General features: G+C 42.9%; 1 protein-coding gene across 2 annotated transcripts; it reads right to left on the reverse strand.

The window, feature by feature from the left end:
* Positions 1 to 1,002: 1,002 nt before the first annotated feature.
* On the reverse strand, positions 1,003 to 13,803 carry LOC115452113 (SID1 transmembrane family member 2). Of its 2 annotated transcripts, XM_030180565.2 has the most exons (18): positions 13,045 to 13,791; positions 12,894 to 12,963; positions 10,605 to 10,701; positions 9,786 to 10,036; positions 8,533 to 8,643; positions 8,357 to 8,440; positions 7,784 to 7,963; positions 7,316 to 7,472; positions 6,916 to 6,993; positions 6,481 to 6,710; positions 5,998 to 6,171; positions 5,487 to 5,669; positions 4,910 to 5,027; positions 4,550 to 4,672; positions 4,091 to 4,207; positions 3,869 to 4,001; positions 3,558 to 3,745; positions 1,003 to 2,013 (listed from the first exon to the last, which is right to left on the reverse strand). In XM_030180565.2, exons 1-18 carry the CDS (start codon positions 13,113 to 13,115, stop codon positions 1,820 to 1,822), a joined length of 2,559 nt encoding a protein of 852 aa, XP_030036425.2. In that variant the 5' UTR covers positions 13,116 to 13,791; the 3' UTR covers positions 1,003 to 1,819. The 2 variants fall into 2 exon arrangements, with proteins under 2 accessions (XP_030036425.2, XP_037298075.1); XM_037442178.1 differs by lacking the exons at positions 1,003 to 2,013; positions 3,558 to 3,745 and having other exon boundaries at positions 3,869 to 4,021; positions 13,045 to 13,803.
* Between the last annotated feature and the right edge of the window lie 2,102 nt (positions 13,804 to 15,905).

Below are 15,905 nucleotides of genomic sequence, written 5' to 3' on the forward strand. Positions count from 1 at the left end.
ACACGTTCAGACAGACAGATGCAGCGGGGGACTTTGTTTTATAATATATTTTTAGAACTTTTAAAGTGGAACAATCCCGTTATACACCATTGTTGCATAACTTTAACCGTTTACGCAGCGCAGGCAACGGAAGCTCTCAAAACTTATAATTTTCCCCGTTTTTGCAACATGTTTCATTACTGCTCCGCTCCTATTGGTCATAGCGTGATGATATATAGCTTATAGCGGTCCACAAATAAAGGGCTATCCAACACAAAACCACAAATAAAGGGCTATCCAACACAAAACGAATTTTTCAGTTGAAACCGGTAGTTCCTGAGATTAGCCATTACTGCTCCGGTCCTATTGCTCATAGCGTGATGATATATAGCCTATAGCACTCCACGAACAAAGGGCTATCCAACGCAAAAAAAATTTTCGGTTTGGACCGGTAGTTCCTAAGATTAGCGCGTTCAAACAAACAAACAAACAAACAAACTCTTCAGCTTTATATAATAGTATAGATTTAGTACGTAACACACAACTACTCCTTCACTTTATTAAATAAGTACCTACTCTTAAATAAAAAAAATACTATTTATGAATGAGGTTATGTTATGACTAAAAATTACAAACAATCTACAATATACAAGATGGCGTGTGAGCGGTGAAACAGAAACCTGTCGAAACATATTATCCGAAACTATTTTAACGGATACGGTTACGGTTATGGATATATTTTTTTCGGATATCCGATAGTTTCGGTTACGGTTACGGAGCTCCTTAAAATCCCTAAACGAAACTACGCGTAGGAAGACGGAGAAATGACAGTATCTGCCATCCATTCCGCTTCTATCGCTTTGGTAGGAACTGGGCTTAATACTTTACGCTGCGTCTATGAACCAGCGGGGTACAAAAATTATTCTTAAGCTGAGGTCAGTTTAAAGCCGGATCATGTTTTGTATACACAATGTAGGCCCGTACGTATGTTACCGCAAATCATGCAAAATAAAAAATACCAAGGAAATAAAAAAAGATTTATTCTTACAATGGTAACTAATATTTACAAAATATAAAATTATAAGGCGTCATTTGGACGATGCAATAATAGCATACGTTTTCAGTGTCTACGACACAGTTGTTGATTCTAATCTAAGTTCTCTAAGTCTGTAGAAGTGCGTCCCATGGCCCAGTCAACACTTTCCACAGAGCTGCTCAAATACGGCGCGAGTCTGCATAACACACTTTATCGGTGGTAGCGTGGTAGGTCTCTAGTATGCGAGAACCTTGTTGGGTAGGTACCACCGCAATCATTATTTTTGTCGCCAGGCAATGTCGCGCGACTACTGTTGCGTTCCGGTATGAATCAGTGTAATAATTGCACATTATGAGACTTAATATCCAAAGTCTCAGGGAGATGAGTGCAGAGCAATATTGTTACACTAGCTTTTTATGCACAGTCGTGCAGCTAACCACCAGGCGAGCGACTTGCTGCTCTCATCATTAAGGTATATAAAAATATTAATAATACAAGTATGATATTATACACATTACACATGCCTGTTGACGTCTGAATTATGCTTTTAGTATTTAAAACACAGCGAGTCATTTGGAAACAACACCGTCTATTTGAGAACGAGTCACGCAGACGGATGCATAATAACACAATTTTATGATATTAGGAAATACTTCTACATACATAAAACTAGCATTAACATGATGCAAGACACAAGCGGCGAAAAGTTTTTTACATTGTAATATCAGTCGTGTGTAAAGTAATTTAAAGTTGAATTAGTCTGTTCGTTGGGACTCGGGCAATGTGCGATGAGCCTGTGCACGATCAGAAGACGGCTATGTCGGTGCGTTTGACGGCGGCGAGTCCGTCGTCCCAGGTGAGCATCGCGTTGAAGGTGAAGTACAGCGCGACGGCCGACAGCATGTGCCACAGGTCGTGCGAGTCGTAGAACTGCAGCACGCGGCACTCGTGGTTGCGGTGCCGCGACTGCGCCGGCGTCGCCGACCAGTCTGTGCTGCCTGCACACCAACACGACACCACATTATATTCAATTAAATTCATTTTAAGAATATTCACCATACGACGGTCGCTACATTAGTAAATTATATTACTTATAGTTATGTTAGTACGTATGTACATTGTACATAAATGGAACACATTACAACGGGCAATTAACTGACCCACCAGTTGAGGGACTGGGTACTGCAGCCCTAACCAGCGTCTCATAAATTGCTTGTTTAGTCATTGCTTACAAGGGTATAAATTGGATAGCCCTTTGTTTGCTATAGGCTAAATATCATCACGCTATAACCAATAGGAGCAGAGCAGTAATTTGATAAGTTGCAAAAACGGGGAAAATTAATTACTTTTGAAACGGTAAACGGTTAAAGTTATGCAAAAAGAAAGGGTGACGGAATTCTTCCTCTTTAAAAAAATCTAAAAGATGTATTATAAAACAAAGACCCCAGCTACATCTGTCTCTTTGATTGAACGCGATAAACTCAAAAACTACCCAACGGATTTTCATAAAATTTGGTGATGTCTGGGAAGGACCAGGGTTCTAATTACATACCAAATTTTAAAATCATCACCGTACCAAAATTCAAACATAGACTACTTTCTATACCGGGAAAAAATATAACGGGATTTTTATCCCGGAATCTATACTATTATAAAAAGCTGACTAAGACTTTTAAGACTTTTATGTTTGTTTATTTAAACGCGCTAATCTCAGGAATTATAGGTTGGAATTAAAAAATATATTTTAGTGTTGGAAAGCTCATTTATCGGGGAAGGCTAAAGGGTGTATAACGTCACGCTATGACCAATAAGAGCGGAGCATCAATACATTTTTTTTGTAAAAACGGGGAAAATTGAATTCCTCTTGAGAGCTTCCGTTGCGTGCGCTCAGTAAACGGTTAAAGTTTCTATCCCAGAAAAAATATATAGCGTGAATTTTACAGCGGGAAACTTTATCCCGGAAAAACTTTCTCACGCGGGCGGAACCGTGGACAAAAGCTAGTATAAAATAAAATGTTGATTACTTAGCACTGTCTCGTGACGTCTCTCTTCGGAAATATGTGTAACTTAAGGTGGTAGCTCAAGGTCCATTTTCATACATTTTGTTTCGGCTTTAATCTGGGTAACTAAACAAGTATTGGCAAGTAAAGAATTTAAATTCACGTCTAGTTAGTGATTAGTTCTCGCAGTTGAAAGAAAAATGTAAAAATAATTAATAATCATGGATATTTCTGCCTTTAAAATTTCGTCATATTAAATTTTAAAGGCCGAAATATCCATGATTATTAATTATCTTTACATTTTTCTTTCAACTGCGAGAACTAATCACTAACTAGACGTGAATTTAAATTCTTTACTTGCCAATACTTGTTTAGTTACCCAGATTAAAGCCGAAACAAAATGTATGAAAATGGACCTTGAGCTACCACCTTAAGCATTCATATGATATAATTTCATTGTATCAATAATAACATAATAAGAACACTACCTGTATACATAACGAAACGCGAACGAGATCTAGGTTATGGTAAAGGATACGCACCCGAGGTGAAGAAGTAGAGAGCGGGCACCCAGGCGGCCGTCGCACCGGCCAGGAACAGCCACGAGTACCAGCGCGGCCGCTCGCCGTGCAGCAGCTTCATCACCAGGTAGAACACGATGTACAGCAGCGTGTTGCACAGCAGCACGCTCAGCAGGTGCGACGCGATGTCCGCCGTCTGCGTGAACAGCCTGCCGACCAACGATTACTTGTTTCAACCGCACGTATACAAATAAAACTCGCGACTGCAGCTATGGCCGCTGGAAGCAGGGAACTATTTACTATAACTTTATAGGCATAAACAAAGTGCTGACCCGTAGAGTGCGAAGCCCCAGTTGACAGCGTTGGCGATGAGCAGCATGACGAGCCGCGCCGTGTACAGCGGCCGCACGCCGCGCGCCGGCAGCGAGCGCAGCTCCCGCGCCGCCACCGCCAGGCTCTCCTTCTCTGTGGGCAGCCGCGTCAAACTACAACCGTACCGCCGAGGACAGTGGACACACCTACTACCCGATACTGCTGTCAAACTAAATACTTACCGAGGCGGAACTGTCCGACGTAATAGATGCGCAACGATAGCAGCAAGAACGTAAACACGTGCAGCACCGTGAACATGCCCCAGAACAGCGGCCCGCCGCCGAGCACGCCCCACACCACTGCAACACGAAACACGAGCGTTAATTACACCGCTTCTCTCGTCTTTATAACAAACTCATTTCAAATTTGTTTCCTAGATCAATATATTGCTGTTACTATTTTAGCCAGTAGTTTATCCGAACTCACCTGAACTTCTTAAACGTTTGGCTGATAATTTCGCATAACTTATCTTAAAAAAGCTGGTACATTTTTTTGAATTTCATATTAAGTACATATAATATTATTGTATGTGTAGATAACACATAATCAGAAAATAAAACATAATTTGACTCAAGTGCGTTGGGTTTAAATGATTGTGTTTAGCTTCAAATGTGGTGTGGTGTGGTGTTGTGGTGCGTTACCGAGCGCGATGAGCACGGCGAGCACGCCGAAGGTGGCGTGCGCGCGCGCGTTGATGTCGGGGTGTCGCGACTGGTAGATCTTCACCATGCTCAGCACCGCCAACACGTACATGAACGCCGTGTCTGACAACACACACACTTACTCCGTCACGACTGCTAGCCGCACATCAATCACTATATTATATTTACAAAATAATATATTATGTATTCATTTTTAACAGAACAGAACCAATCTCATTTGTATTGAGATGCCGCCCGTGCCCTAGGAGACGTATAATTTGGTACTATTTAACGGGATCAAATTATACTTTCAAGTAAATTATTACAGATGGCATAATTAAATGAGTGTTTTAGCCATACCGAATTGAAAGTTGAGCCGGTTGGGGCAGATGTGATAGGTAGCGGAAAGAAGCGCCACCACCATCATGCCCGCGCCTAGCGACGATAGCAGTCCGTAGTGCGCCGGGATGCCGTACTCCTGCGAGGAAACGAACACTTATGATGGAATCAGTGCTAATGTAATCTTTGAATTTTAGCATCTATGCATGCAATCCGTAACAAAATGGAGCTTATAGAGTTGTTTTTGAAGGAGTTATTCAGCCAAGAATTGGTACTCATATTTACTTTTTTTTAAAATCTAAGTACTTTCTTATTTAGGTACGCTCGCGCTTCGGTTTGCCCCAGAGAAAAATATTTCTCTAAAATAAAACCTCGTAACGTTCATAAATATGTCCTAATTTTCTGGTATACAAAGTATACAGGGTGTATAGTTTGAGCGTTACCAAAGTATTTGGTTTACTTATTAGTAAGTATGTAAAACATTTGAATCTATTTAGCAATTTATCCGTAATTGAGACGGAAAATGAGAAACGTGCCTAATATAAAAAAAAATAGAATGTCGGTAAGGTGATGATGTATATGTGAAGTGTCATCGCACCTCGTCGCGCGGCGCCCGCTTGCGGTTCCACTGGCGGCGGCGCAGCTGCAGCATGAACAGCGCGCCGAGCAGCAGGTAGCCGAGGTTCGAGAACACGTGGTTGAAGTCCGACAGTCCGCCCGCCGGGTGGGCGCACAGGAAGTTGTAGTAGCACATGTCCAGGGACCCGGAGATGTTCAGAATCTACACGGGGCACAGGTACATTCACAGGTGACACTACCTCTATCTCAATCACTACAAAGCGGGTATAAAAAATCAAAAAGCGGGTGTAATACTCACAGAAAATACCTAATTAGTATTTACTGTCAGTATTATTCCTGCTTTCTTTACGCCCTATTGTGTTATTACCGGAAGTAAATCATATTAGGAAAAAGAAAAGACCGAAAAATAGGGGCACGGGATTACACTAGCTAAAAATTACACAAAAGCGAAAGTGTGAGTGTATTTGACTGTCTGATACTGTTGGCGACCGTCGGTCGAGCAAGGCGGTGAGGTTGCTGAAGACGCTCACCACTTGGAAGGCGACGACGAACTGCACGACGGGCAGCGCGTAGAACACGGCGACGGTGTACAGCGTGTACAGATACCGGTCGGAGCGTGCCCGCAGCACGCGCGCGCGCCGCCGCGCCAGCGCCGCCACGCGCAGGCGCGCCGGCAGCCCGAACGGACGCACGCCCGGCTGCGTCTGCATCGCATAAACCGTCAGAAACTATATGCCAGCCTCATTTATTATAGGTACATTGTATTAAATTTTTTATTTCATTAATAAACTACGACCGTTTTTCAATATTCTAATAATTTGCACAATTTGAGATACGACACAGGGCGACGGTATACATAAATGAAAATAAATAAAATATCCAGAAAAGAGTATTCGTTAACCATAATATGACGTTTAAACAGACTATATAAATTTCAAAATATGGTAATATGCAATCAGTTATCAAAGAGTACGGTGCTAGCGGGCGCTAGTCACCGGCCATCTCACTCATACCTGAGTGGTATCTGTTTCCGTGTCGACTGGCGCCGCACCGTTGGTTCGCGCGGCGTCTTCATTAGGGGCAGGTGCGGCGACGATGGTCTCGTCGATGGTAGCGATCGTAGGGGCGAGGGCGGGCGAGGGCGCGCTGGCCTGAGAAGCTGAAGTGACGTTACCGCTGGTCGGAGTGGCCGCTTCTTCCTCTGAATCCGTATCACTGATGTCGCTGCTGTCGAATGTCGCGTCTGCACAACGTGCGTCAATGACAATTACAATGCTAAAGGCATGTAGTGTTTACCAGTCATATCTATGGAGCCTGCGAAATCTACCTCCATTATATTCAGTTCTTAGAGCTGTTGTACAAACATATCTGTGTCATTTATTTATATATTATGACCTTCAGGTCCAGAGATATTCCCGAAGTGGACAGTGTGCAGCATGTGTACTCACCGGAACCACGGCGGCGGCGGCGCGGGGAGGTGGTGGCGATTGTGCTGGCCCCCTCTGACACAGCTCCGTTCTCTGACTCTGTAATGTGTATTACCCGGTCATATCATTTGCTAGATTTATAAGTGCGAGTGTTTATAGTAAGGAATACGAGTGAGGAGATATTACGAAAGGGGAGAGGTACACCAATTATCACAATATTATTTACATGTCATACATTTGTGTGTACGAATCAAAGCAACGTAGGTGCAATCCGCGTGAAAGCTCCGGGGAACTTTATGTTATGTTAACGTAGGCTATTAATGAATGCAGTTACTTTGTCGATATTACCTAGGTAACCCATGTAGTAGGTAGGCGAGGTCTGGCGGAGTGTAAGAGAGTAAGTTAGAGCGAGGGTAGTTACTGTTATTGTCGACGAGCACGGCGCGCGGGCGCGTGAGGCGCGCCCAGGGCGGCCAGCGCTGCGCCAGCACCAGCGCGCCGAACGCCACGTAGAACGATAGGAACAGCGCCACCGTCACGCTCACGCCGATCACGTACTGCGTGCGCGACAGCGACGCCTGCGCACACGCACACACTATATCATACACGCTCCGTTTTGGACACTTATTGTAGTGACAATGGATCAATTTTAATTAGTTACTTTTTCCAAAATCAGGTTTAATCGAAGGACATATAATGTAAACGGGTGCGGTACGCATTCTTATGCAATATTCCGAGATTTTAAAACCATAATTAACGAAACATTGACCCACCATGGTACACTGTATAATGCCATTTGTGGCATTAGGGCTGCTTTAGTTCCTTTTAAAGTACCTACTCTATGTATAGTTGACCGGGCCACAAAATAAAAACTGGTATCCACAGATACCTTGACGGTGATAGCGAGTGTTTTTTCGCGCGCCGAGACGTGCATGGGTCGCTGCGCGGTGACGGGCCACAGCGCCGCGTCCCACAACCAGTCGTCCGGCACGTGCTCCTCGCCGGTACACGGCTGGTCCGTGTCGCGCACCAGCGTCACTACGTAGAACCCGCGCGGGTACCGGCTCCGCTGTCGACACCACCCATTCGTCGTATCACGCACTTATATTTACATACGTAACAACTAACAAGTCAATAAACGAATTACTTTAGGCAACGCCACGGAATTTTAGCATTCTAGTAGCTAAGTTCTGATAAATAGTTTCACAGGTGGGTACGCCATTTGTTACTCGACAACTAATTGGCCGCACTATCGCTAACCATGTTGACAATCATAATTTTTTCTAGTAAGGACTTTTAGTACTTACTCAGCGCTCACAGAGTATTTAGGTATGTAGAGTATCTATTGTAGATATTTTAAGGATAGCTAGGTACCTATCCTTAAAATATCTACATACAACTACAAAATCTTACGAGCATTAAAGAAAAGATACAGCGTATATTAAGATATTATAGACGTTACCGAGAGTTGTGCGCCGCCGGAGCGCTGCACCGTCATCCTGACGCTCGACCCTTCCACATCTTCTATTGTCTCCGCTATCGGACACTGGAATGTAAACGATAACAGAAGAATGGTACCGACTAATGTGTCTCAATGCGTACTTATTTATAGTCTAGTAAGTAGTAAGTGTAACGCACCGTGTAGTTCTGTATCGAGATGGTGGCGCACACGTCGTCCTCCGAGTGCACCACGAGCCGCACGCTCTCTTGCCCCGGCTCGAACGCGTAGTAATGAACGCCAGGCGCCGTCTGTAAGTCACAATCACACGCCGGTTGAAAATCATCCTTTCACACTTATTGGCAACTTTAATCAACGGGAGGTTATCGGCGGCAGATATTTGCGAGGCCTTTTTTATCCCACATGCCGGCACGACGCCTTAGGCGAGAGGAAAAAAAGTGCTAGGACAAGATGCTTAAATTGTGTTGGTAGTGAACTAAAAAGGTCTTCATAATCATATCTATTATCTATACAATGAATGTTCTACAAAATGGGAATCGATGGTAGGTAATTGGTGCAACTTATTACGTATTTTAGGTGAGGATCGTAAGCAGTCGAGCGAGACTGTTTTATTCCTATAATATCCCGAGTACCAGTAGGGTGCAAACGGCTTTTTTTAATTTCTTTGAATGATGTGACGAGCTTGCCATTCGCCTACTGGTAAGCGATACGACCGCCCACGAATAGCAGAAACACCATCCAAAACCTTGAATAGATAAGAAGTATTGTTTGGTATTCCACTGCGCTCGCCATCCTGAGACATGAGATGTTAAGTTTTATAATGTCCAGTAGTTACACTGGCTACAATGTCCTTCTAACCGGAACACAACAGTGACTACACACTGTTGCTTGGCGGCAGAAATAAACATTGCCGTGGTACCTACCCAGGCGGACTTTCACACATGAGAGACGTAGTATTTTCATTTGTATTCGGCCAAAATATTTCTTTTCTTACCGGCATTGTATACTCGTACATCAAATTGGTTATTTTTAAACCTACTTTATGTGATAATTCTATCTTCTTTGAATTCTATCTGTGTAAGTTTCAAAATAAGTTATATCGAAATTCGTTCTAATAACGCTTCTGAATATAATATGAGCATCTAAGTCCACAAAACCAAGAAAAGTCCCCATCAGTGTTAAGAAGCTGCCTATGTAGCTTAAACTAAAATGTAACTATAGTTTTGTTAGTACATTATAAGATCTTACGATGTGACGATGTGGACTATTATGTGTTATATCCCCTCAACTCATATTTCAATTAAAAACACCAGTAACTTTGCGACTTTCTTTAAATCCCGAAAAATTCATGAAAAGCTCCATGTGAGTATAACAAAGAATCTACTGAATTAAGTAGTTGAGTTATCAGTTGAGACTTGAGAGTAGCGAGTACCTGTGAGGCGGTGACAACGGCGGGTGTGTCGAAGGCGAGCTGCCAATCCCTGGCAGGCACGGCGCGCAGGTTAATGAGGAAAGGCGCGGTGCAGGCGGTGGCAAGGTGCAGCTGGAACTCGCCGCGAGCGGCGGGCCGGTCCACGCACTCTGAGGGCGTGGCGCCGTCCGGCTCGTCGAAGCACAGCGTGCGCTGCAGCGAGTGCGCCAGCCGCTCGCCCGACTTGTACGGCAGCTGCCACGTCACCGCACCTGCAGACACACGCCGCGCCGAATCGGTTACAGTTCACACAACTAACTTGAACAACTACTTACTTACATCTTTAATCCGCAACTATGATGTTTATATACCAATTATAGTACTTATATTATAAATACTTATTTATAATTGTATATCTTACAAACTCATATCCGTATTATATGTTTATAAGCTCTCCCGCAATGTGTAGCGTTGCTCCGATGAATTATAATTTTTCAAACACTGGCGGTAGCCTGGTAGGATATATTTTATATTCGCCCGGATAGCGACCACCGTACACAAGGTTCGAAAACCCGTCATAGTGGCTTACGTAAGTCTGTCGCGTTCCGAGATCAGCCTGTGTATATCCGGTACCACCAGGCCGGCATAATTGTGTCAACTGCCGAGGGGTAATAATCCTCGTCAATTGACATTCTATTGGACTCCATTCCACTAGGTGCAGTGGGGTCACTATGCCGTGAAAAAGTAAAAACATATCAATGTAACAAGAAGCGAAGCAATTATGATCTACGGTTAGGGCGTGAGGCTTTTTATGAAATAAGTCAGATATGGTGTGCTGACCGGTGCTATGGCGCGCGGTAATGAGTAGCGGGCGCGAAGTGTCGCCGCCGTCGCTCTGCACCCACAGCCGGCTCGGCCACTCGCCCTGGTCGCCACTCTGAGTACACACAACGCACTAGTAACACGAAAAATACTACAAACATCAAAGGCGTAGCCAAGATGCCGTCCTACTATCGTTAATACTACTTAATACAAAACAAAGCAAAATGTCTGGGAATTACATATCTCATCGATAACTCTATGGCTAGGATATGTCATTCCTACACATAAAGCTAACATTAAAGATTGTAGAAAGGCATCATTAAGCTACGGGCTTTGAGGTCTTAGACAAGTTGTAAACGTTTCTTTTCTATTTCAAAAGTTTTTTAGCTTCGACTACAGGCAGTCTGTATAAAAACAACATATCCTAGCGGCAAGTCAGGACTTACCGCTAGAGTATGTCGTTTTTATACATTTTTCGTGTTCAATTAGCTTTAATGTTTGTAAAAGGGCATTATTTGTAAAGGTCCAGGTATTGCCAAGGTACCTATATAAATTAAAAGAATCATTAGAACCTCTACAAAAGAAGAAGAAGAATCATTAGAAGCTCTACAAAAGCCGCGTCAGTTGGTATCACCAAGGAAACCTATGTCTATGCAAACTTCGTCCCTTATCCCTATTACCTGGTAGACTGGGGCATAGTTGGCGTCCTGTCAGACTAGTTAGTAGTTACGACTTGGTCTATCAATGAACAGAAAACTTACCTAAGTACGTACTACTACTTATAAGTAATATTAGATAATATTTTTTTCATATGAAGTGCTAGCTACATTTGCCTCTGCATTTGCATTTGATCTACGAATCTATTACAGGCTATGATTTTTAAATCATTTTTTTTTTATTTTGCATTGTTTACATGTTTACAAGCTATGTATGTTATTCTTTGTTTTGAGTACCTATCGACTCTTTAAGTATAGTTTCAGATTGCTTAGCTGTTCATATTATAACGTAGGTACCGGACCATTCAGCGTCCTATGCTGTCCAGTCCAGTTATTTTAGAAAACGTTTGTCTAAACGGACATAGAAACCTGTTTCGCTTTATTATCACTCTATATGATTATTATCCTAAGAAACCCACGCTTTATTGAACCTTTGTTATTACAATATTAATTAATTATGTGAGAACATATCTCGAAACTTAAGCAAAGCTATCAAATGAACGGTCAAACCCAGCAGATAGCAGCCGACCTTTGTGACCGAGGAGTTTTTACCACTTATCGGTAGTCTAATTTGTAGTAGGTATTATATCTTTATTTGATATTTTTTTGTTTCCTATGCCTATGATGGCCATGATGTTATAATTTTATAACCTCTAAGTACCTACCTGAGCGATACAGATCAGACTGCCTATAAGTAAGTAGTTTCGATTAATTACTTTTATCAATATTCTTATTGTGTTACTATGCCGTGTGTCCCAAGCTCGCGGCATTGATTGATGGGATAGAACACGGAACACTCCGGGTGTAACCCCGTTGGACTCTTTGCCTTCTTTACATAGTTAAAATCAGAAACACTTAGGTCAAGGCAAGTAACTCGTGAATCGTGATGTGTTGATTTTTTTACCATATTTATTAAAGCATAGATAAGTAAGTAGGCGGACACTCACACAACACAGTAAGTAACGCTTATATGTTATCATTCATTCACTTAGCAAACTTCTAATTTACAGCCTTTCATTAAGTAAACATCATACTACCTATATATCTTAATAAAAATATTTTCATTATGTCGCAGAAGGTTTGGGGCTAGCTGTTGATACATAGCACTGATGAATACCGGTAAACTTGTTATCACTAACACGTTTGTCGGTCTGACATTTTTTCATTCGGTCAGTCATTGAGGAAGAAATTACCTAAAGACTTGATAACTCCATTTTGAAGAAAAAGAAGCGCATCAATAACTGCATGGATGTTACTGAACGTAGCTGCTTCCCACGACAGTTACACAATTAATTAGAGCCTTACTACTACAATGCTCTATGAACACGAAAACAAAACGTTGCGTCCTTCAACAGTTGCTAATTGTGTATACCTATGTCTACGTTCCTGAACGCACACTGGTTGACCCAGGAAAGAGGTTTGGCGCTTATTTTTGTTATGCTGGTGTACATCGCTGTCGAGATAGCGCATGCGTTTACTCATTACGTCACTTGTAGGGATAGAGTAACGACGTAATCTGCCGCCACCATCTCCGGCGATGTGTATTGTGGTTGCGGCGCTGTGGACCAGCTGCGTGGCCGAAGACACTTACAGGCACGAACTGCAGCATGTACTCGATGGTGGGGTCCATGGTGAGCGTGTAGTTCTCCTCCAGGTTCAACCTACGAACACAAGGACATGTAGCCGTCCGCGCTCATCACATCGCATGTCTCTGGCAAGCAGCGTCCGGCGTAGGTACTTACTGCTTCTGCACTACGGAGACTTTATCGTCGAGCGCCAGCGCCAGCGGCAGCAGCAGCAGTGCCGCACGCATCCTGTCTCCGACGACCACTACACTGCGACTACACTAGCACATGCCGCGGCGTATCACCACGAGCGGACTCGGACGTGCGAAGCCTCTGCGCGTACACGACTGGCCGAGTTATCAGCGATACCGGCCGCTCCTATCAGGTGTATCATGACGATAAGGAGATATCGATGTGACTCAATCACCGATCAATCTGGTCGTTATTGGAATGTGAACTAGAATTTGAATTAGAATTTAACGTAAGGACATTCGGCCGTGGCGCGGCGGGCTCGCGAACTAACCGACCCATATAGGCGCGCGCGCACGTGGCTACCGCGCACCACATTCGCGTATTATCTTCGGTCAGTGTAAACACAGCGTGGGCGCAATCTGTTGCCGAATATGAAAACAAGCGCGATCGGGCGCGTGTCAAGGTCCGTCGATACCAGTGGTTCACTCTCTTAGGTTTGCTTGCAATAAGACGTCAGTATGCTATTATTGCACATTCAGAGATTTGCACTCGACAGACTACGCGCTTGAGTTTGTCTATACTCTATACTATAATATTTTTTGTCGTAATCTTGCTGCTCCTATCTCTTTAGAGTGCGAATAGAATTTTCGTGAAACTGTGAAGTTTGAGAGTATTTGTGTGTGCGAATTGTCGATTAAATATAAAGATTAGGTATCTTTAAAAATGTACGGTGTTGTACAATTGCTTCATGCGCGAAGTAATAAATTCCTTAATATATTTTTCGATTTTAGTTGTTTGTTGCTTCTTCAGCCACGTAGATATTTCCAAAGCACTCTAATATTAAAAATATGTGTAGAGGCGCCCTTAGCCCAAACGGCCTAATCGCAGAATAATTAATAATTTAAATTTAATTGATTTTAATAGAGTGAATCGGGCGATAAACTACGGAAATGTACGTATCACTGTATTCATTGTGTGACGTCACAGATAGCTGGTGCCATTGGTCACATTATTTAATAATGCCGTTTCCTATGCATTAAATAAAGAACTATTGTAATTTATTTTGAATGGTAATGAAATAGCTATCGGCTCCCGGCGCAGCAGCTGATGAGCTGGACGTGAATCGAGAAGCCGCGGATTCAACCCCGCCCGACAGTCGACACATACTTACTTGTATGATCGATAATTTGTGCCAGTTTGTGTGTTGTGGGAACAGAAATCCCTCTAAGTATGTAGTTGATATAACTTGCGTGGGGTTACGATTGCCTGGCTGCCGGATGTGCTTGATATCAACTTTTTACACCTTACCTAGTACCATTTATCAAAATTGTAAATTCTTATGGTTTGGGTTCTCAAGGAGATTGAAAATATGTTTCATGATTCGAAAAACACGTTGGGCTGGCCAATAGTGGAATTTGTGCTCAACGGGGAATAGCAGCAGCGATCCTTAGTTGGAATAATTACGTGCCAGACTACCCCGTTTGGATTAAGCGCGAGTCTATGTGAGTAGTTACTGTAGTACTCGCGCCTCGGTCGGCTGCGTTGGCGTCCACTCATTGCGTATTCCATTAATTTGGTTATCAGCGCTGTTATCTTGCGGCAATACCTACTAGCCGCGGTCACTCGCGGTTTTAGGTTCCACCCAATTCAAAATGTTTGAAGGTAGCGATATGTCATCGGTCATCTACCTGTGTGTTTTTATAACTTCTTTCCTGCTCACATACCACTCTATGTGAGGTCAGCGCATCTCTCTTGTATGTTACATGCATGCATTATAGCTGCCGGTTTGATTTCAACTTGTAGGATTTTTTAGTAGTTGACATTAGCCTGGTGGTGGACTCAGAATTTTACCTTCAATTCAAGTTCAAGTGAATATGTCAGAGAATTCAAAACTCTGACATGGGATTCAAACCCAGGGCATACGCAGTGCACAGCTTGGTGCTACTACAAAAGGATATCGTGGACAATAAATAAATAACTTATATCAGATTATCTCATTTATTTAACAATAATCGGTTTGTAGTGCATAGCGTAACAATCGGCCAGTAAGACAGGAAGCGCGACACAACCCGCCCCACCCCGCCACAAGGACGCAACTTAGATACGAGAATAGAACACAAGATAATGTCGAATTACACAGAAAACAGATACTGAGTACCTGCTTATTGATCACGATATAATTTTGTGAGTTGATATCGATTGCAGATGACGCACACTTAACGTGCTGCGTATTTTTGTTCGGTGAAGTAACCCGCGTAAGGAGATTTGTAACAATTTTGAAGGGCGAACGTATGAAGTCCGTCGACACATATTGGGTCAGCTTGTTGGATGACTGTCGCAATGAATGATGCTGATTCCAAATAAAAATATAGAAATTATAATCATAAATAACAACGTGTATATAAAAGTATGACTTCATTCAATATTTCTAGATTCGCTTTTGTTAAAAGGCACACTGACGAAACATACATTATAATTACACTACATTACTATTACGGCCTCGAAGCTGTGCGGATATCTGCGAAACATCACTCATGTAGAAGTAGAGTTACCACTAAATTCGTAAACGTTGAATATAATAAAAGATGACAGGGCTGTAAAGAGAAGATGGAAGACCTCACAATATAAAGATTACACTTGGTTATGTAGTGGAGACGCGAGCAGGGCTTACATTTTTTGTATGTGTGTTCTGTCCCATGATGTGACAGGGGCGGTCCATTGCGGTATCGGGTACAAATGAGAGACTCGAGATATTAAGCAAAACTCAATATCACTTTGTGCAACCGGGATTCGAACCTGGGATTTCAGAGTAGTGTCGTACCGCGTACGCTATACAACTACGCAAC

This window comes from Manduca sexta, chromosome 24, assembly GCF_014839805.1.
Source record: "Manduca sexta isolate Smith_Timp_Sample1 chromosome 24, JHU_Msex_v1.0, whole genome shotgun sequence".
Lineage (NCBI taxonomy): Eukaryota > Metazoa > Arthropoda > Insecta > Lepidoptera > Sphingidae > Manduca > Manduca sexta.

What these genes read in the sequence shown, in the direction of transcription:
- LOC115452113 (XM_030180565.2), bottom strand. Translation starts at nt 13,115, where the DNA reads ATGCGTGCGGCACTGCTGCTGCTGCCGCTGGCGCTGGCGCTCGACGAT. An exon ending in GTCTCCGTAGTGCAGAAGCA is followed by an intron (nt 12,964 to 13,044) that starts GTAAGTACCTAC and finishes TTGTGTTCGTAG; the next exon opens with GTTGAACCTGGAGGAGAACT. An exon ending in CCGGCGGCGCACAACTCTCG is followed by an intron (nt 7,964 to 8,356) that starts GTAACGTCTATA and finishes TGGTGTCGACAG; the next exon opens with CGGAGCCGGTACCCGCGCGG.